The sequence below is a fragment of the Cervus elaphus genome, chromosome 21, assembly GCF_910594005.1.
Source record: "Cervus elaphus chromosome 21, mCerEla1.1, whole genome shotgun sequence".
Taxonomy (NCBI): domain Eukaryota; kingdom Metazoa; phylum Chordata; class Mammalia; order Artiodactyla; family Cervidae; genus Cervus; species Cervus elaphus.
In genome coordinates, this window is record NC_057835.1 from 5,617,835 (window position 1) to 5,639,906 (window position 22,072).

At 52.5% G+C, this 22,072-nt stretch overlaps 1 protein-coding gene and 1 long non-coding RNA gene across 5 annotated transcripts; both read right to left on the minus strand.

Annotated features, from left to right (window-relative positions):
• Window positions 1–490: 490 nt before the first annotated feature.
• On the minus strand, window positions 491–6,375 carry MAPK15 (mitogen-activated protein kinase 15). 4 transcript variants are annotated; one of them, XM_043879683.1, is made up of 14 exons: window positions 6,155–6,373; window positions 4,847–4,945; window positions 4,562–4,591; window positions 4,367–4,457; window positions 3,775–3,905; window positions 3,500–3,663; window positions 3,159–3,298; window positions 2,377–2,434; window positions 1,887–2,024; window positions 1,681–1,786; window positions 1,418–1,577; window positions 1,210–1,328; window positions 997–1,125; window positions 491–885 (listed from the first exon to the last, which is right to left on the minus strand). In XM_043879683.1, exons 1-14 carry the CDS (start codon window positions 6,332–6,334, stop codon window positions 709–711), a joined length of 1,722 nt encoding a protein of 573 aa, XP_043735618.1. In that variant the 5' UTR covers window positions 6,335–6,373; the 3' UTR covers window positions 491–708. The 4 variants fall into 4 exon arrangements, with proteins under 4 accessions (XP_043735618.1, XP_043735619.1, XP_043735617.1 ...); XM_043879684.1 differs by lacking the exon at window positions 2,377–2,434 and having other exon boundaries at window positions 1,681–1,811; window positions 6,155–6,375; XM_043879682.1 differs by lacking the exon at window positions 2,377–2,434 and having other exon boundaries at window positions 1,681–2,024; window positions 6,155–6,375.
• Window positions 6,376–14,241: 7,866 nt separating this feature from the next.
• LOC122679283 lies at window positions 14,242–14,844 on the minus strand. The gene is made up of 2 exons (XR_006336357.1): window positions 14,749–14,844; window positions 14,242–14,462 (listed from the first exon to the last, which is right to left on the minus strand). It is a non-coding gene; the product is annotated as an uncharacterized LOC122679283 (long non-coding RNA).
• Window positions 14,845–22,072: the final 7,228 nt, after the last annotated feature.

A 22,072-nucleotide genomic window follows, 5' to 3' on the forward strand; every position in this document is an offset into this window, starting at 1 on the left:
CAAGACATTCACAGCTGCTCTTCTCTTCCCCAGCCAGCGTCTGGAGACAGACCGAGCGCCTGTCACCATGTTGGTGGGGCGTGACTGACTGCAGTCAGGGGCAGTGTCCCATGTTCTCCCCTTTCCTGCTGTGGCCCAGGGCCACAAGTGTGGTCACACAGTGGCTTGCAGCCCGGCAACATGCACTGAACAAGACCCTCCCCGGCAGGACCACCGTGGGGACCACCTCGCTCCTGCAGCACCCCCAGCTGGGACCTGAGGTGCTCAGGCACCAGGCAGGCCCTGGATGCTGTGGACAGAGGTGACCCCAAGGCAACCCCCAGGCAGCCTTAAGATAGAGAGAAAGCGCTGGACACTGAGCAGACCGGAGCCCAGGTGACAGCATATGGCAGCCTGGAGGCCTTTCAAGGGCTCTGTCCTCCAGAAGGGGAAAGGTTTGGTGCAGCCTCGCTGGCAGACCCTGGCTGAGGGTGACAGATGGGCAGGCGGGTGGGGGACAGATAGAACTTTATTGGAGGAAGTGATGGAGGTTGGGTGTGAACCTCGGCGGCCTGGGGCTTAAATGTGGCCAGGAGAGGGTGCGTTGGGGAAAAGGTAGGAGGAGAGCACCGGGGGCTTGGGCCCGGGAACCTGCCGGAGGAGGGGCAACCTAGGGACTGGGGCGGGGCTGGGCACCGGGGAGGTCCTCTTGAAGACCCGCAGGGCGGCTCAGGCGCGAGGTCCCTGGAGGAGGGGCAGGCAGCCCAGCGCCGAGAGGCAGACGGTCCCGTAGGCTTGGGAATAGCCCCCCAGCGCGGCCCGCGTGGCCCCCTGGGCCCCCTGCGCTGCGGAGGCACCGAACATTCTCCGACCGGGCCGGGCCGCCCCCGGAGGTCGAGGAGGAACCTGCACACAGATGAGGATCGAGGACGGTGGAGGAGCGCCCTGCGCGGGGAGCGGCCGGCGGAGGGGAAGTGGGGGGGAGGGGGGGGCGGGGCGCGGGGCGCGCGGACTCACCCGTGGCGCGCCGGGCGCGGTCGCACCGCGGCCCGGGTTCCGGTCACTCCGGATCAGGGCCCGGACGGCCACCTGGGCGGCGGCCTGCGAGGTCAACGAGGGCGCCGCCTCCCTCGCGCTGGGCTTCACCTGGGAAGGGGCGAGTGGCAGCGTCACCGGCGCCCTCGTAAAGGAGCAGTGGAGCGGTCCTGCCGCGCCCCCACCACGACCTACCCACGAGGATGACGTCGCCCCGCCGGGCCTCGCCCCTCTCCCAGGACCTCCTGGGGGCGGAGGCTGGTGCAGGGGGTCTGAGTTCTGCCTGGGAGGGTCCTGGGCTCCGCCGGGGGCGTCTGTGGGGTCGGGAGACCAAACCCCGGGGTCAGGAGTCCGGCGCTGCTGGAGGTTGGTGGCCCCACACATCGGCCGTCAGACCACGCACCGTGCACGGGCCCGTGGCCGGGGTTACTCCGAGGCCGGCGTCCGGGGTTCCACGCAGGCGAGCCCGAGGGCAGCTGGGCCTCCGGCTCGGGGGTTGGGGGGCTGCCCCCCAGACCCGTCTCCTTCCGGAGGCGGCCGTGGCCTCTGCGCTCCAAGATCATCTGCGAGAGCGGAGGGGCGCTCAGAGGGCGCTGGAGTGGGGGCGGGGGCGCTGCGCAGAGGCGGCCTCGGGGCCCGAGGGACAGGGGTGGCGTCTCGGAGCACCTTATAGAGGCGGCGGCGATACTCGGCGGCTGAGAGCTGGGCTCCTTCCTGCACCGGGAGCCGCACGGCACCCCCCAGCGTCCACTCACGGGCCGGGCAGTGGAACCTGCAGGGAGCCAGCCAGGCGGGTGCTGGGGCAGCGGGGCCGGGCTGCCTCGGGAGAGCCCCTCCGAGCTTTGCAGCCCACCGCCACCCCCAGCCGCTACCTCTGCACGTAGGGGTGCTGCAGGGCCTGGGCTGCGCTGAGCCGCTTGTGCGGGGCAAACACCAGGAGTCGCGAGAGGAGGTCCAGGGCGTCTGGAGGGGTATCGGGGGGCAGGAGGGCATCCAGTGTCTGCCTGGGCCTGTGGGAGGCTGGCTCGTCAGGGCCTCCAGGGTCTGGCCCCCAAGCCCCATGTCCACATCTGTGCCCCTTGCTAGGGTTTCAACTTCCACCCATCCCCTGGTTTCCTGCCCCCTGCATCACCTTCGGGCGCCAGGGAAGGTCGTCAGACCCCTGCTCTCTGATGCCTGGGGTGGTTCCTGCCGCTGTCCCAGCGCCAGCGGGGCCCACCCTGGGGTCTCCTCATTTCAGGCTGACTAACAGTTTCCCGGTTCAGGACTGTGGTCAGGAGGGCAGGGCTCACGAAGCTGACACTCGCTGGCCCTGAAGGCTGCAGGGAGCACACTGGGGCCCCCTGAAGCCCTCGCACTCACCGGGACCCCAGGTGCTGCAGAACTGAGATGTTGCAACCAGAGCCAAGTGCCAGGAGGTCTGGGAGTGAGGGCAGAAGGCAGGGTGCTCAGGAGTCAGGAAGGTGGGCGGCCTGGCAGCACAGGGAGGTGGGCGGCCACTGCTTCTGGCCTGTGGCGCAACCTCCTCTGCAGGGTCTCAGCTCTCTGGCGGGGCTCAAAGCCCGAAAACCAGGTCGTGCACCACCACTAATGCACCCACATGTGCGCCTGTCCTTACACACCTACCTTCTCCACGTGCCACGTGCTCTCATGTGCACACATGTACCCCCCACCTCCATGGGGAGCGCCTTGCCCTCTCCACCAGAGCAGACTGGGGAGAGAACAGGGCTCCCCAACGCTGCCCTCCACACTGCCACCCCCAGGGAGGAAGGGCCGCTGCGGGCTGCCCCTCCAGCTGCCTCCACCTGTCTCTCCGCTGCGCCCCGCCCGGCCCCTGGCGGCACACTGACTGTCGCCCCTCCACAGAGCTCGTGCTGCTGTCCCGCCCCGGGTGGATGCTCGATGGGCACTGCCTGGCCCTCGTGGGCCCCGTGTCCCTGGCAGAAGCCCCAGCAGCCCTTCCCTGGGCCCACCCTGCACAGCTTGCCCCCTCCAGGCTTGCCAAGGCCTCTGGACCCTGCTCATCCCGCCTCCCTGCCATTCCCAGCCCCATCCCCTCCCCACTGTCCTCCCATGCAGTCCTGGTCCACGAGGCGCCGTCCCCCCACAGCTGTGTGCCAGCAGCCGCCTACCCACATGCTCACCCTCCTTGGACGGTGGCGGGATGGCCTCCAGGATGAGCTCCAGCTGGTGGAGGGTGGACGTGCCAGGGAACAAGGGCCGCCCCTGCAGCATCTCCCCCAGAATGCAACCCAGGCTCCACATGTCCACCCCGGGGGTGTACCTGGTGAGGGGAGGGGGGTGGAGCTGGAGGGGGGACCCCAGAGGCCGAGGCGCAGGTGGGAGGAAGAACTTCAAGTGGGGTCTGGGACTCTAGGGGCAAGAAGGCCAAGGGCCCTGGCTGGGCAGGGGGGCGCGGGGGCGCAGGGGCCCAGACCTTGCAGGGGGAGGTGGGGTGGGATGAGGGCAGGTCGCTCGCTGTTACCAGCTGGAAGACAGCAACACCTCTGGAGCCCGGTACCATCTCGTGGCCACATACTCCGTCAGGGCGTGGCCCTCGGGCACCTCAGGGAGGCCGCTGAGGGGGCGAGCCAGGCCAAAGTCACAGAGCTTCACCAAACAGCTGGCGTCCAGGAGAACATTGGATGGCTAGGGGCAAAGAGGCAGGCTGCGGGCTGACCAGGCTGGGGCTCGAGGACCCAGTGCACCACTGGGCCGCCGGCCGGACTGTGGAGCTCAGTAGACGGGCGTGGGTGGTACCTTCTGGTCCCGGTGGATGACTCGCCCTGAGTGAATGAACTTGGTGGCCCTCAGCAGCTGGTAGAAGATGTAGCGCTTGTGGGTGTCCTTCAGCAGCGTGCCCTTGCAGATGACGGCATTCAGGTCGGTGTCTGGGGGGGCTTGCGGGTCAGTCTGGCGGGCCTGGGGAGGGTGGGCCAGGCGGGCCCGCTCTGCACCCCCACAGGGGCTCCTCAGCCCGCACAGACCCGGGCCTCGCCAGCACGTGCTGGGCACAAGCGCTGCCCGGGAGCCCCTGCCCGCCTCTCAAGCCTGCCTACTGTCTTTGTCAGCACAGCAAACAAAGTTTGTGGAATTGTTTTTATTCTTTATTTCATGATGCCTTTGTTTCATCAAATGAGCAGGAAAAAAGGACACGTAGCTGCAAAACCTCGCAAAGGCGGGGGTCAAGGTATTCGCCACCAGGCCTTGGGGGCTGACACTCTCCAGCTCCAAGGGACTCTGCCCTTGCTGAGCGCACTAGCCACTGCAGGAAACACTGGGATGTGGGTGGGCGGGGGTGGTCCTGGGCCTGGACAAAGTGGGACTGGGGTCTGAGGGAGGCCTCACTCACCCATAGACTCAAACACCAGGTAAATGTCCCTGTCGTTCTCTGCCGGAATCACATCCAGGAGGCGGACAATGTTAGGATGGTCCCCAAATTCCTGGGGAAAGAGCAGGGGGCTGTGCCCTGGGGGCCAGGGGCCAGGCTTCCCTTTCTTTGGAGAAACAGCACCAGAAGCAGCAGGTAGACGGCCTGGCCACTCACCTGGAGAAGCATGATTTCCCGGAACGTCCTCTGGAAGGAGACAGAAACACAAGTGTGTGTGTGGAGCAAAAAGGAAGCCCCTGTCTAGAGAGGATGTGAAGGGACAGAAGCTCAGTGCCCGCACACCTCCTGGATCCTGGGTTTGCAGGGGGAGGTGCTCTGAGAAATGCAGAAACCTGCTGTGATTGTATTTCCAGTTGTACCTTTCTGACACAAGGCAGCAGGGGGCCACCCCACAGCCCTGCCTCATCCTTTCCCACACCGCTCGCTTCCCCACTCACTTACCTGGGCATCCGTCTTATCCTTGAAGGCATCAAAGATTTTCTTGATGGCCACGACCTCGCCAGTCCTCCGATCCACCGCCTTCCACACGATGCCATAGGCCTGAGGAGGACAGTGGTCAGCCTGCTGGGCACAGAGCTCCACCAGACTGCCTCCTGCAGACACGAGCCTCCTCCTTCCCACTCTGCTTCCAGAGAGGAGAAGCCCCCAAAGCTGCAGGCCTCCAGAGGAGGCTGTTGGAAGCAACCGGGGTTAGAGGCAAGAGAGGGGGCCTCTGGGGAGGCCCCAGGGGGATGTGGAGTGGCAGGTCCTGACTGTGGAATGGGAGGGAGTTCCTGGGTGGGTCCCTTCTCTGACAGACTTTCACCCTTGCAGGCACCCTGATCCCACGCTCGTGTACCCCATCCAGCCTGTCCGTAGGTCCTGTTGGCTCCAACTTCAGAATTCATCAGAATCTGAAGACTTCCTCTCCCCTCTGTCCCTCCAACCTGGTCTGAGCCTCTCCCACCTCCAGCCCTATCACTGCCCTGATCTCTTAAATTCTCTCCCCGACCCACTCCCACAGGGCATCCTCAGCAGAGCGGGCAGCCTGGCCTTGTAAAGTGGTACCAAAGGCTGCTCCTCTCCCCGTGTCACTCACAGCAGGAGCTGAAGTCCTTGCAGGGCAGCAGTTCCCCAAATCTCCACGTTCCCAGACCGTCCTCCTAGTCTCCTGTCCAGTTACATCAGCTCTGCTCCTTCCCAGCAGCCCAGCATGTCCTTGCCCCAGGGCTTCTGCATGACTGCTCGCACTATGGGCAACTCTCTCTGCTCTTCGTCTCACACTTGCACACACCCCGTGACCCACCGTGACACATGTACTCTCACACAGTCCGACCTGCTCTCCCACGCCCACAGTCACAAACACACTCGGGGTCTCAGGGACTCTGACCAGCAGCCACGCCCACCCCGCTCACTGGCTCAGGCCCTTCCTGGGCAGGGGTCTGCCCCCCTCAGCGCCTGTGTCACACTGTGGACACCGGGAGAGGCAGCCGGGAGCCTGAGGCGGTGGTGGGGACAGCGGGAGCCAGGGGGCTCTGGTTCAGACCTGAGACCTTGGGGGTCCCGGCTCTCAGCCGCCTCCCAGAGCCAGGGGACAAGTTCCCTGAGAGTAGGGCGCCCTGTTGTGGGAAATGGGGGCACACCTGCAGCTCATGGAGGAGGTAGGACCCCAGCGCAGGAGTCCCTGTAGCGTGGACGGCCACAGTCCTCTGACTGGCCCTACCCACGTCCTGCAGGTTCCGCGGACACCCGGGCGCCTCTAGAGCTCACCCCCTTCCCGAGCCGCCGCTTGAGCAGGTATCGCTGGGCAACGTGGCGGTCCACCTCGGCGGCGCACATGTTGGCAAATGGGAACCAGGAAGCCTCCAGACAACCGTGTGGCTCCAACTGTTGAACCCGGTTGCCTTGGGAACCGACGGATCGCCGTCTGCCGCCCAAATCCCGCCCCATCCGGGGCCTCCGAGGAGCCCCTCCCGGCAGCCCCGCCCTCCGCCCGGCCGAGCCGGAGAAGGTCCTCTCCCTGCCCTCCCCTCCCCACCCCCGCCGCACCTGCGCCCAAGGAGCCTTCTGCCCACCCCGGGCCTTTGCACGTGCGGTGCCCACGGCCGGGCCTCCCTCCCTGCCTTCTTCCGGGCTTGCTAAGGCGGTACCGAAGGGTAACGTGTCACTCTCAGCCCTCCTCTCCAGAGGTATTTGGGAGCAGGGGCCGTGTCATCCCCAACGTGTACAACGCTACAGCCACTTTGGGAAAATATTTGGTCGTTTCTTAAAAAGTTTAACTTAAATTTAGCGTGACCCGGACATCTTCCGGTGGTAGTCACCCAAGAGAAATGAAAACATGCGTCGAGTTACACACCCACGTACATAGCTTTATTTGTAACAGCCCCAAACTGTAAACAACTCGAATGTTGCTGCCAACATTTGAAACAGGAATAGATAAACAAAACGTGGTATAACCACACAGTGGAATATTACTCAGAAAAACAAAAGGACAACTACTGATACACACAACATGGATGAAGCTCAAAATCATTATGCTGATTAAAGAAGCCAGATCTTCTCTCAAAGAGTACTGTATGGTGCCATCTGTATGAAATTCTAGAAAAGGCCAACTACAGATCACTGATAGCCTTGTGGTAGAGTGGAGGGAGAGATGCATTGCAAGTGGTACAAGAAAACGTTAGGAGGTGATAGAAATGTTCAAGCCTGGTGATGGTTTCAGACATTTAACACATATGTCAAAACAGTTGAAACTGTACACTTCAAATATGCGCAGTTTATTATACTTCAGTTGTATCTCAATATAAAGTTGGAGGGGGAGGGGATAAACATGAGAAAAAGAAACAAAAAAGAGATGAGAGACTTTTATTCTGGTTGTGAGGAAGTGACTGGACTATCCATGCCCTTCATCAGTGAAGAGCTAGGAAACTGGACAACAAGTATGTGAACCTCGTGACTGCAAACAATGGACAACCAGTGCCACAGGACTGTGCTCTCAGCAAATCAGACCCAACGAGGGCCTCTTAGTTCTCTTGCTGAGCACCACGTCAGGGCAAAGATGGAGAAATTTCCGAGAGTCCATGCCTGGAGCCAACACACGAGATCCCACCCATGACAAGGTCATGAGGGAGAAAACCTGACAGGCAAGGCAGATCAGGTTTTCAGGGATTTTGAAAAGCTGCCCCCGGTGCTCACCTTAAAGATGATATCTGTCTTTCTGATGCCTGCCTCAATAGACTACTCCCTAATTTCTGTGACACAGGCAGAAGGCCTTCCCCGATCTCTTTCCAAATAATCAATTTAGAACTTTAATCAATAAGTTTCCCAGGTGGTGGTATTTTATGAGATTGTCCAGGGTGAAAGGAGTGTTTTAATTTAAACTCCTTTGCTGGTATTTTGTTTGGCAAATGCATTTATGCCCTTGGTACTAATATGCGTGATTGCTTATAATACCCTAATCATAAAATAACATAAAGAACCTGATTATATAAAGGCCCTAACAGACATAGAGCCCTTCAGGGGGTGAGGAAGCCCTATTAGAAAACACAAATTATTCTAAAAGTAGCTATTGGGTTAACATTTGCTTGCTGTGTTTTTGCTTTTAATGTGCTAAGGTTGTGTTATAGAAACTATTGTTAATATAGTTAAAGATCTAGAGAAATAAGAGCTTAGCCCTAGTGTGGTAACAATGAGGTGGTTGTTAATTGTCAGCCAGGAGTGCTAGGCAGAGGCTGCCTCACCAAAGTCGCAGAGTCAGTCTGGGGTAAACTTCTTAGATAAACGCAACTGACAACTTCTGCAGAAGGGTTAATTTTTGTGTTAACAAGGTTATACTTCTACTCTGTACTGTTGCCCTATGAGACTGCTACCTTTCAGTTAAGGTCACCATAGAAACAGAAAATAGGTTTACATTCACCTGACTTGCATAAAATGTTAATAGGCCCCAAGGCCAGAAGATAATGTACAAGACCCTCATAAACAAAGAAGTATGCAGAAAACACCCTGGTTTCGTGAAGAACAAGGTGATGTGATGTTAAACTATCTTCCCCTTAGAAATGTACTAATTTAGGGTATAAAAGTCACGGTAAAAAATAAAGCATGGCCAGACTCTGCCAGACTCTGCACCCCCCGTCTGGTCTCTCTCTCTCTCTCTCTCTCTCTCCCTCTCTTTCTCTCTCTCCCCCTCGCAGACTTGGCCCTATCAAGGCTGGTCTCACGTGTCTTCTCTCGCCGACACCGTTCATCCTAAGGGTACCCCCTGAATCCTGCTGGGGTTGGACCCCGGCAAGTCCAAGCACAGAACAAGAGGGGGTGGGGTGCGGGAGGAGCTGAACAGTCCAGATTTCATATAGGCAGAGGACATCTTTAATGCTGAGCAGCCAGGGTGGACATCAGAACATTCAGGAGAAACCCCAGGCGGGTCATGGCCTCAGTGAGGCGACTGAACTAGCTCTCAACTAAAGGTTATTCTGCACCCATCATGAGTGTGGAGAGAAAGCCTCAAAGAGAGCAAGATGATACAGGCTGTTTAGTGTAACAGGCTGCCAAGGATGTCCACACTCTTTAAAGGGAAACAGGAACAAAACAATACTCAGTAGTGTAAAATTCACAATATCCAGCACCCAATAAATAGTTACTAGACTTACCCAATTAAAATTATGGACAGGAGCTTCCCTGGTGGCTCAATGGTAAAGAATCTGCTTGCAAATGCAGGAGACATGGGTTTCATCCCTGGTCTGGGAAGATCCCACATGCCTTGGAGCAACCAAGTCTGAGTGCTACAACTAGTGAGCCTGAGCTCAGAGAGCCCAGGAACTGCAACTAGTGAAGTGCTCCACAACAAAAGAAGTCGCCACAGCGAGAAGCCAGTACACTGCAGCTAGAGAGTAGCCCCTGCTCTCTGCAACCAGAGAAAGCCCTCATGCAGCAATGAAGACTCAGCACAGTCAAAGACAGATAAATAAAATTTAAACAAAACCAAACCAGAAAACTATGGACAAAGACTTGAATAGACCCACCTTCAAAGAAGATGTACCAATGGCCAGCACCACAGGGAAAGATGCTCAACATTGTTAACTATCAGGGAGACTCAGTCATGACACGTGGGGTCACACTTGCCCACTAGGCTGACTGCAAAATGAAACAGAAGAAGTCTTGGCAAGGATGGAGAAAAATCAGAACTCTCAGAAGGTGCTGGTGGGATATAAAACAGTGCAGCTACTGTGGAAACTGGCAATTCCTCAGTAAGTTAAAGATAGAATTCCGCCCCCCCCCCAAAAAAAAAGATAGAATTCCCATATGATCCAGCAGTTCCACTTCTGGGTATAAGTGTGTGTGTGCAGTTGATCAGTCGTCCAATTCTTAGCCTGCCAGGCTCCTCTATCCATGGAATTTTCCAGGCAAGAATACTAGAGTGGGTTGCTGTTTCCTACTGCAGGGGATCTTCCTGACCCAGGGATCGAACCCACATTTCTTGCATCTCCTGCATTGGCAGGCAGATTCTTTACCATTGCACCACCTGAGAAACCTCTGAGTATATATCCAAAATAATTGAAAACAGATATTCAAACAAATACTTGTACATGAGTTTTTGCAACAGCCTAGTCACAAAAGCCAAAAGGTAGAAACAACCCAAATATCCATCAACTGATGAATGGATAAAGAAAATGACATCTATACAGACAATGGAATATAATTCACCCATAAAAAGGATTTAAGTAATGGTATATGCTACAATGTGGAAACACGGTGCTAAGTGAAATAAATCAGATACAAAAAGTCACATATTTAATGATTTCCACTTAAAGGAAATACTCAGAATATGTAACTCTATAAACACAGAAGGGCTTCCCTGGTGGCTCAGTGGGTAAAGAATCTGCCTGTAATGCAGGAGATCTGGGTTCAATCCCTGGTTTGGGGAGATCCCCTGGAAAAAGGAATGGCAACCACTCCAGTATTCTTGCTTGGAGAATTCCATGGACAGAGGAGTCTGTCAGGCTACAGTCCACGGGGTCAGAAAAGAGTTGGACATGACTGAGTACGGATGCACTTCAAAAAGCTATTATAAATATGCTCCTGGACATAGAGAAAACACGAATATAGTAGAAAAAAATGATCAGTGATTTCAAAGATACAGCAATAAAAGCTACCCAAACTGAAACCACAGAGGGGGGAAAAAAAAGAGTAATGACTTGTGGGATAGTGTCAACCAAAAGGGGCGTGCAATAAGTGTGTTTGAGAAAGTAATGGCCGAAAGTTTTGCAAATTTAAAGAAAAAATGATATATTCACAGATTCAGGAAATTAAATGAAGCCCGACTAGGAAAAACACAAAGAATTCATAACTAAGTTGATGACAAGCAGTGATAAAGAAACAATTTTTAAAATAACCAAAGAGATTTACATGCAGAGGAACAAAAAAAAAAGCATTACTGTAGAGTTTTTATCAGAAAAAAAATTCAAGCCAGAAGAAAAAGCAATGACATCATTAATGTACACAAGGGGGGGAAAAGCCAATCTAGAGTTCTTGAACCAATCCCTAAAAGTGCAGCATATAGAAAACATGGGTTTCCCTGGAGGCTCAAATGGTAAAGAATCTGCCTGCAGTGCAGGAGACTCAGGTACAATTCCTGGGTCAGGAAGATCCCCTGGAGAAGAAAATGGCAACCCACTCCAGTATTCTTGCTTGGAGAATCCCATGGACAGAGGAGCCTGGCAGGCTACAGTCTATTGGGTCACAAAGAATTGGACATGACTGATTGAATAACACACATAGAAAGCATATAGAACAGGTTACAAATGAGAAACTGACTGTGGTTAAAGCAGAACTCAGTGTTAAAAAATTAGAAGAGCAAGTTCAGGGCTGCCAAACAGACACGGTGACGCTTCAGACTGGAAATGAACAGAATCTGGTGAGAAACATGGTCTCGGGAAACCACAAGGGCCTTTAGTGGAAAAGCCCCTGCCAATGGAAATAGCTGACATAAATCATTAAATGACTTGGGCATTGATGGGAAATGGATGCAATTAAATGTTCTATTACATTAAAAATGGTTTCATATTATTGACATCTTATAATCAAGAAAACTGATACAGACCATAGAAAATAAAGATGCGATTGAAGAACTAAAAGAGTACTAGTATCAGGAGTGAAAGACTATATTCCTACCAAATCCTTCAAGCATTGACCAGAAAATAAGGATTTATTGTCAACAACCTCCCACAAGATACTTGATAACTTAGATGAAATGGAAAATTCACTGAATGAGTGGGAATATTCCCCAGATATAATCAATAATAAACAAAGTGAAAAGCTCTATGCCTACAAGGACAGAGAAGAGCAGGAAAAGAAGGGCTTGACAACCACTTGGACAGGCTGAAAGGGATGAGAGTGAGACTCACTTCGGAGGGTCTGAGGTGGGGAGCGGGGCCATGAGGCATAGCTAGGCACTCCCCACCGGTGGGCAGCAGGAAGAGCAAGTGGACAGCAGGAGCCTCGTAAACTCATCAACGAGGCAGGACCAGGGGTGGGGCGTGGAGCAGTCCCACACAGCTGCGGAGGGCAGTGGGCACCGCTGGCCACTGGTCGGCAGGCCAGCCCCTCTTCTCCCTGCCGCCTCCCCAGAACCCGCAGTCAAAGGCAGTCTCAGCCCTGCCATTCTCCCACCGAGAACATGGCCATTAAGCAGAAGCAGCCCCAAATGAGTGAATTTCAGCAAAAAAGAATTCTGCAGCGTGAACTTCATTACATTCACTTAATTATTACATCAGTTTTTCAGTGGTCATTTGACTCATCCACTTGCTCTTTTTAAATCTGCTATTATGTGTTTTCTCTTGCGGCCATTATTTACACCCAGTCCATTTTCCTCTTGTTTAAATATCCTTGCAGATATAAATTTTGTCAAGAAGTTTTTATTTTCTCATCAAGTGTCAGTTGACAGTTTTATTGCATGCCTTCAGGTTTGTTCTGAATGCATTATTGATTTAGGGTATTTATTATGCATTCAAGAAAAAGTGGACCGTGCATTGAACTTTTAGCTGACCCATGGGGAAATCACATGTGGTTTGGGGGGCCTCATCCAGGAAACCCACAGTTGGGGGGAGTGAGCACGTGGCAGGTCAAAACCCCAGGTCGAGATGATTTGGCCTGAAGTTCCTGCTTCAAGGTCTCCAGCCTCCTTAACACCCTGGAGACCAGACTCACTCAGGGAGCCTGCCTCCCGGACCGCAGAGTGTCACAGTCCATGTGGGCCCCACCCGTCCTGTGTGTCACAGTCCATGTGCGCCCCACCCTTGCTGCCCCTCAGTGTCCAAGTCTGAGTAGATATCAGCTGCGTCCCCATCTGCATTACGCTGGAGCCCACCGCCCATCCTGTCCCCAGAGCAGCCTGAGCCTGCAGCAGGAGGACCTGCTGTGCTCCCCAGCACCTGGGACTCCAGGCTGGGCTCTCCTCTCCCACTCCCAGCGAGGGCTATGGACCCAGGTACCCCAGGTCACCCCAGGCAGCTGCCTGGGCCTCTCCTAGGAGGGCGCCTTTGGGTTGTAGATGGACTTGTCTCTAGATCATGTGTCCAGACTCAAACAGGGGACGCCCCTCCTGACTGTCTTTCAGGGGTGTCTCTGAACCAGCCTGTGCAGGTGGGTGCTGGCTTTGCCATCGGGGCCTGCGCAGGGCTCTGGAGTCTGGGCATCCTTCTGTTTGTCATCCTCTTCCTCACAAACAGAGGTAGGCGAGCAACCCTGGGGGGGCGCGTAGACCAACCTGGATCATACCCTGAGCCCCAGCCACCCTGGCCTGGCCACTCAGGGGGGACCAAGAACCAAGCCACAGGCCCTGGGCTCCAACGAGGCCTCTCCCCAAAGCTGTGACCCACTGACCCTGAGCAGGCCAGGGGCCTGGGTCACCATGGCAGCATCCCCCAGGGCCCCGACCCACCCTCGCGTGCTGCGAGCGCAGGCATGCGCACCCAGGGCTCCTGCCGGCTCCTGCCCATGTGGCTCCTGGGAATCAGGTGATGTGCAGCTGTGTCCCTCACGGCTGTGTGTCCCTCACGGTTCTGTATGTCTGGGGAGGGCGCTTCCTTCAGAGGCAGCCACAGCTGTGGGAGCTGACCTATGTCGTGGCCTGGATCTGGTCCTTCCAGCTGGGGCTGACCATGAGCCTGGTGTGGGTCTGGCACCGGTTCCAAGGTACTTGGCTGTCCGGGGAGGCCGCCTGAGGAAGGGTCCTGAGTGCCTAGCCCAGGGCCAGCTCAGGTTGGGGGTGCGGCAGGGCAGGGTGGCAGGCAGCCCCAAACGGGGATCTAGGGAAGGGGACAGACTTGGGGGCCTGCCCAGGGCAAGAGAACAGCCAGGTCCGGGGTCTCCAGGGCTTGACCTCAACCAGAGGACGCACTGGATATACAGGCTCTCCAGGACCTCTCTCATGTTCCTGCCCATCCTCCCCTTCACGAAGGTGATCGCCATCAGTGCTGTGCTTCTGATCAAGGGACAAGGTACTGGGGTGGGGCTGGGGCATCCCTCTTGCCAGGCCCCCTTCGTGTGACCTCTGCCAGAGACACAGTGCACACACCGTGGGAACAGCCCACTAAGGCCCAAGTCACAGATCCAGTGCTTTCAGGAGTCCTTGCACAACTCGCTCTGTGCCTCAGTTTTTCCATCTGTGAAATGGGAGCAGGAAGTGCTCACCCGCGGGTCAGACACACAGCCCAAGCCCGTTGGTACTCCAGAGAAGGGGCGTTCACCCCAAGTCTCCAGAGCTCAGCAGGGAGGGCTCCAAGGCAGAAGGAACAGCAAGCCGGGGCAGGAAGTTGTGCCCTCTGGTGGCCTGGCCGGGTAGGGGCAGGAGCTCAGCCAAGAGAGCGGTAACCTAGGAACAAGCCGGATGGGACACTGTGCTGCGGCCTTCAGGGTCCAGCGCGAGGCTCTGGGAGAGTCCGCCGGGAAGGGGGTGGGGGGCGGCCTTGGCAGAAGTTGAGCAGACTGCCAGCGCCTCTTCCTTCCAGTGTTTTTCCAGCTCAGGGTCCCGGTTAAGAGGTGAGTGACCCCTCCAGACGCTCCCCAGCCTGGGTCTTGGCCCCTGGAAGAACAGAGACCCCACACCATCAGGAAGGGAGGGGGTAAGACCCCAAGGGTGGGGAGATGGATCAGGATTAACACTTGGCTTTGAATCTGGGCCCTTGGAGGTGAGCTCCGTCTCCAGTGGGTGGCGGGGGTGGGGGGGCCTCGACACTAGACACCCCTTTCTCAGCACAATTAAGAGAAAGCCCCCTGAGGTCTGCAGTGGGGGCGTCTCAGCCCGCCTCCAGGCCCGGCACGCCCCCTCTTCACCGGGAGAGGGGCCGCTCCCGGCAACACCCACGCACCCCGTGGCCTTCGGCGCGGAGCAAGTCCTAGGAACCCAAGGACACAATTCTGACCCGAATTGCCGCGAGGCAGAGGCGAGGTCCAGCCTGGGCGGCCAGCTCAGCTGCGAGCGCGGAGGTGGACGCTTCCGGCTGGGAGGGGGCGAGTGGGGCGGGGCCGGGAGGGAGCAGAGCCCAGATCGGGCGGGCTTTGCCGTGATCGCCGCAGGACCAGGTCAGGGGCCGGAGGGGCTTCCCTGGGGCTCCGCCTTCGAGGCCCTTGGGATTGCGTCATCGGGAATTACAGTGCCTGGGAGAAGCGAGTCTCCAGGAACCCAGAGAACGAGCAAGAGGAAACGCTCGCCATGCCTCTTCGGGAAAGCGGCGTTTATGAGCTTTAACGCGAGGACAAGTCGCCGAGAAACCTGTGAGGCCCGGACGACTATAAAAACCTCTGCTCATCGGGTGCCTCACTTCGAAACAGAAATTAAAAGGCCAAGGTCTACCTAGACACTCCCGCGCAGATGTGTGCGGCGCAGGAGCCAGGGAGGGGGACGGTGCGGCGTGGCCTGGAAGGGCAAGGGGTCCGAGACGCGGAGGACCGGCCTAGCCCGGTCTTGAGAGCAGGTCCCCACCTCTCAGTCTGTTTCAGTTTAGCTCACTTCAGTTCAGTCGCTCAGTGGTGTCCGACTCGTTGTGACCCCATGGACTGCAGCACACCAGGCCACCCTGTCCATCAGCAACTCCCGGAGCTTACTCAAACTCATGTCCGTCGAGTTGGTGATGCCATTCAACCATCTCATCCTCTGTCATCCCCTTCTCCTCCTGCCTTCAATCTTTCCCAGCATCAGGGTCTTTTCCAATGAATCAGTTCTTCACATCAGATGGCCAGGGTACTGGAGTTTCAGCTTCAGCATCAGTCTTTCCAATGAATATTCAGGATTGATTTCCTTTATGATTGACTGGTTGGATCTCCTTGCAGTCCAAGGGACCCTCAAGAGTCTTCTACAATGCCACAGTTCAAAAGCATCAACTCTCTGCATTCAACTTTCTTTATAGTCCAAGTCTCACATCCATACAAGGGAAAAACCATACCTTTGACTATATAGGCCTTTGTTGGCAAAGTGGTGTCTCTGCTTTTTAATATGCTGTCTAGCTTGGTCATAGCTTTTCTTCCAAGGAGTAAGCGTCTTAATTTCATGGCTGCAATCACCATCTGCAGTGATTTTGGAGCCCCAAAAAGAGCCCCTGTCACTGTTTCCATTGTTTCCCCATCTATTTGCCATGAAGTGATTGGAACAGATGCCATGATCTTAGTTTTCTGAATGATGAGTTTTAAGCCAGCTTTTTCACTCTCCTCTTTCACTTTCATCAAGAGGTTCTTTAGTTCTTCCTTGCTTTCTGCCATAAGGGTGGTGTTATTTGCATATCTGAGGTTATTGATATTTCTCCTGGCAATCTTGATTCCAGCTTGTGCTTCATCCAGCCTGGCATTTTGCATGATGCAGTCTGCATAGAAGTTAAATAAGCAGGGTGACAATATACAGCCCTGACATACTCCTTCCCCTATTTGGAACCAGTCCATTGTTCCATTTTCAGTTCTAACTGCTGCTTCTTCACCTGCATACAGATTTCTCAGGAGGCAGGTAAGGTGGTCTGGTATTCCCATCTCTTAAAAAATTTTCCACAGTTTGTTGTGATCCACAAAAAGTCAAAGGCTTTGGCTTAGTCAATAAAGCAGAAGTAGATGTTTTTCTGGAACTCTCTTGCTTTTTCGATGATCCAACGGACGTTGGCAATTTGATCTCTGGTTCCTCTGCCTTTTCTAAAAACCAGCTTGAACATGTGGAAGGTCTCTTTTCACATACTGTTGAAGCCTGGCTTGGAGAATTTAGAGCATCACTTTGCTAGCATGTGAGATGACTGCAATTATGTGGTAGTTTGAATATTCTTTGGCATTCCCTTTCTTTGGGATTGGAATGAAAACTGACCTTTTCCAGTCCTGTGGCCACTGCTGAGTTTTCCAAATTTGCTGGCATATTGAGTGCAATACTTTAACAGCATCATCTTTGTGTATTTGAAATAGCTCAACTGGAATTTCATCACCTCCACTAGCTTTGTTCGGAGCGATGCTTCCTAAGGCACACTTGACTTTGCATTCCAGGATGTCTGGCTCTAGATGAGTGATCACACCATCATGGTTATCTGGGTCATTAAGGTCTTTTTTGTTCAGTTCTTCTGTGTATTCTTGCCACCTCTTAGTATGTTCTGCTTCTGTTAGGTCCATACCATTTCTGTCCTTCATTGTGTCCATCTTTGCATGAAATATTCCCTTGGTATCTCTAGTTTTCTTGAAGAAATCTCTAGTCTTTCCCATTCTATTGTTTTCCTCTATTTCTTTGCATTGATCACTGAGGAAGGCTTTCTTATCTCTCCTTGCTGTTCTTTGGAACTCTGCATTCTGATGGGTATATCTTTCCTTTTCTCCTTTGCCTTTCACTTCTTTTCTCAGCTATTTATAAGTCCTCCTCAGACAACCATTTTGCCTTTTTGCATTTCTTTTTCTTGGGGATGGTCTTGATCACTTCCTCCTGTACAGTGTCAAGAACCTCCATCCATAGTTCTTCAGACACTCTATCAGATCTAATCCCTTGAATCTGTTTGTCACTTCCACTGTATAATTGTAAGGGATTTGATTTAGGTCATACCTGAATGGTCTAGTGGTTTTCCCAACTTTCTTCAATTTAAGTCTGAATTTAGCAATAAGGAGTTCATGATCTGAGCCACAGTCAGCTCCCGGTCTTGTTTTTTGCTGACTGTATAGAGTTTCTCCTTCTTTGGCTGCAAAGAATATAATCAATCTGATTTCGGTATTGACCATCTGGTGATATCCATCTGTAGAGTCGTCTCTTGTGTTGTTGGAAGAGGGTGTTGGCTATGCCAGTGTGTTCTCTTGGCAAAACTGTTAGCCTTTGCCCTGCTTCAATCTGTACTCCAAGGCAAAACTTGCCTGTTACTCCAGGTATCTCTTGACTTCCTACTTTTGCATCCTAGTCTCCTATGATGAAAAAGACATCTTTTTTGGGTGTTAGTTCTAGAAGGTCTTGTAGGTCTTCATAGAACCATTCAACTTCAGCTTCTTCAGCATCACTGGTTGGGGCATAGACTTGGATTGCTGTGATATTGAATGGTTTGCCCTGGACATGAACAAAGATTATTCTGTCATTTTTGAGATTGCACCCAAGTACTGCATTTTGGACTCTTTTGTTGACTATGAGGGCTACTCCATTTCTTCTAAGGGATTCCTGCCTACAGTAGTAGATATAATGGTCATCTGAGTTAAATTCACCCATTCCAGTCTATTTTAGTTCACTGATTCCTAAAATGTTGACATTCACTCTTGCCATCTCCTGTTTGACCACTTCCAATTTACCTTGATTCATGGACCTAACATTCCAGGTTTCTATGCAATATTGCTCTTTACAGCATCGGACTTTACTTCCATCACCAGTCACATCCACAACTGGGCATTGTTTTCTTTTTGGCTCCATCTCTTCTTTCTGGAGTTATTTCTCCACTCTTCTCCAGTAGCATACCTACCAACCTGGGGAGTTCATCTTTCAGTGTTTTATCATTTTGCCTTTTCATTACTGTTCTTGGGGTTCTCAAGGCAAGAATACTGAAGTGGTCCCTTCTCCAGTGGACCATGTTTCGTCAGAACTCTCCACCATGACCTGTCTGTCTTGGGTGGCCCTACACAAAATCTCTTATAGTTTCATTGAGTTAGACAAGGCTTGGTCCATGTGATCAGCAGTCTGTTTTCCCATCAGTCAAATGGTGACAGTGGCCCCAGGCAGGCCCCACGGTGATGCGGTGGAGAGCATTGGTGGCTGCCTCTGGAGGCAGAGAGACCCTGGTCAGGAATGCCAGGCTTGGAGGAGAAGGGGTACCAAATGGGCCTGGTGAAGCCCCCACTGCAGGGTCATGGCTGATTGGTCTACTTAGGCTTTCCCCAGTTTTTTGTAAGAAGCCCAGGTCATTTAAGGCCAACACTCAGATGCTGTTTTAGGATTTTACGAGTCAGTATTTCTTTAGAGTTGTTTAACGTGAAGATAATGGAAATTCTGAAGTCTTAAAAGTTTGTCACTTTAATTTATAAAATACATTTTTATAAGGAGAAAAATGCTTCAAGTGTGTTCCTAATTTTAAGAAGTGCTGCCCCACCTTTGGTGCACGTGTAACTAACTAGAGCAAGTCCAGCCATTGGAGCAAAGTGCTGGGCTCTGAAGTCAATCTCCTAAGGCTTGTTGGAGGCAAGCCCTCCTACACATGTGGTTTCCTAAACTGTGCTCGTCACACTGCAAATCATCAATTCTTGAACCTGTCCCTATGGCAGCCTATGTGGACACATCGGGACAGAAACCCAACTGTAGGAAGGCAGGGCAGAAATGGGTAGAGATTTAAGTTACTTGTCAAAAGCATCAGACAGGATGGTGAAAGGTTGTTGCTGAACGATAAGACGCGGGATTCTTGGCCTCCGGAGGAGACGAATTCAATCCGGGGCCAGAGACGAGGCTGGATCGCTCAGAGCTTTTGTGTAATAAAGTTTTATTAAAGTATAAAGGAGATAGGGAAAGCTTCTGACATAGGCATCAGAAGGGGGCAAAAGAGTACCCCCCTCCTAGTCTTTAGCTGTATGTTATATAGTCACTCACAGTCTGTTAATGAAATGAAAGGAATGTCATAAAATTTAGAATGGCACCAGATAATTCATCCCAGGCCATAAAACGAATGACTTGAATCTTGTAGAAGGGCAGAATACCAACAAATAGTTCCGTTTACATAGATTAGGGGAACAATACCTGAGTAAGTAAGTTAGGCTCACGGGAAGCCTTCCACTGATGAAGAGGGGAGTGCTCCGCAGACGCAGCAGTTAGACCGATTGTGGAATGCAGCATAGGAGTGAGCCCAGGACAGGAAGGCATTATCTTGAGGATCAAAGGGCAGACTCAGGATTTCTGGAGTCTGCAGAAGTAGGCTCACATAGATTATCAGGCCCATCTGAAACATACAAAGTCAGAGCATAGAAAGTAAAAACATAAAATGACATCACTTAGTTCTGGTCAGGGTGCCACCTCTTGACTCGAGTGTGATGTACCCACGAATCAATTCCTGGGACTTTGACAGCTGTGGGAGAAGAAAGAATAACCTGGTAAGGGCCTTCCCAGAGGGGCTCGAGGGATGGGCCCCCAGACCCCAGTGTTTTTATGAGGACCTCGGTTCCTGGCTCAAACAGAGGCTTGCTGGATTCAGAGGCTGGGTCAGGAGTCGTCTCCCGGAGTTCTGTTAATGCCTGTTGAAAAGCTGAGAGTTGAGTTACATAATGAGTTAACTCTAAGGCCTCAGGATCTATAACTATGTCTGTGCGTAAGAAAGGCCTTCCATAAATACATTCAAAGGGGGACAGTCCCTCCTTTTCTGGGACAGTTCGAGCCCTCATTAAAGCTATGGGTAGGACTTTAATCCAGTTGTCCTGCGTTTCTTGAGTTAATTTGCGCAGATGTCTTTTGATAATGTCATTAGCTTTTTCAACCTTTCCTGAGGATTGGGCTCTCCAGGAACAGTGTAAGTGATACTCTATTCCTAGAGCTTTAGACACCCCCTGAGTTACAGCAGCTTTAAAGGTGGAGCCATTGTCACTCTGAAGGCTCCGTGGCAGCCCAAACCTGGGGATAATTTCATGGATTAAAATCTTCATAACCTCCTTAGCCTGTTCACTACAACATGGAAAAGCCTCAATCCATCCAGTAAAAGTATCCACCCAAACTTGTAAGCAAGAATATCCATTAGCTTTTGGCATATGAGTAAAATCAATTTCCCAGTCTTCTCCAGGATACTTTCCCTTTCGTTGTAATCCAGATTTTGCTAGCTTTTCAGTCTTTGGGTTATTTTTCTGACATACCTCACACCGTTTGATAATGTTCTTTAAAGTTTTCATTATATTTTTACCTTCAAACAAACGAGAAGCCATCTGGTAAGTACTTTCTACACCCAAATGAAAACTCTGATGTAAACCCTTAAGAATTTTCCATTGAGCATTTTTCAGGAATTATTAATCGTCCATCCTCGGACTGTAACCATCCTTTATCAGTAATCTTTGCTCCTCTTTTCTCATATCTTTCTAATTCTTCCTCAGTATATTGTGGTTTTTCCTGTTCCACAGGACCTGTCCAGATCAAAGGTGTCTGTAGGGAGGGGGTTTCGTAAAGTGCCGCTTTTTTGGCTTGAGAGTCAGCTAACAGGTTACCGGCAGCTACTTTACTCCCATCCCTGTTGTGCCCTTTGCAATGCATAACCGCTACTTCTTTAGGACAATAGATAGCAGTTAAAAGTCTCTCAATCTCTCTGAAATGCTTAATAGGTTCTCCTGTTGCTGTTTTAAACTGTCTTTCTTTCCATATTGCAGCATGAGCATGTAAAGTCAAATAAGCATACTTAGAATCAGTGTAGATATTCACTCGCTGCCCTTTGCTTAACTCTGGAGCTCGGGTCAGAGCCACAAGCTCCGCTAACTGGGCACTGGTTCCCTGGGGGAGAGATTTTGCTTCTAAAACCTGTTCAGCAGTCACCACAGCGTAACCTGCTTTGCGCTTTCTATCCCGAACAAAAGAACTGCCGTCTGTAAATATTTCCATGTCAGGGTTGTCTAATGGGGTATCCATTAGATCCTCCCGAGCTGCATAGTTTAAAGTTAGGAATTGGGAACAATCGTGATCAGGTGCTTCATCTTCTTTCTCAGGAAGGAAAGTGGCAGGATTTAAATTTCCACAAACTTTAAGCTTAGTTACTGGTCCTTCTAACAACAGTGACTGATATTTAAGAAGCCTACTGTCTGTCATCCAAATATTAACCTTAGAATTTAAGATTCCACTCACATCATGAGAAGTCAGTACAGTAAGGTTTTGCCCATTAATTATTTTTAAAGCTTCAGGTGCTAATAAAGCCGCTGCCCCAATTACTCTTAGGCAGTGGGGCCATCCACGTGCAATTACATCTAATTCTTTGCTTAGATAAGCAATAGGTTGCTGGTGAGGCCCCCGGGGTTGTGTCAAAACTCCCAAGGCCATACCTTTTCTTTCAGTGACAAACAGGTTAAAGTCTGACCTGTGGGCAAACTCAAAGCTGGAGCTTGCAGGAGAGCAGACTGAAGAACCTTAAAAGCCTTTTGAGTATCTGGAGACCAAACCAGTTTGTCGGTTTGGGCCTGCTGAGTTTCAGCTATAAGTTTATATAAAGGCCGGGCAAGTTCCCCATAGCTCGGAATCCAAATACGACAGTAGCCTGT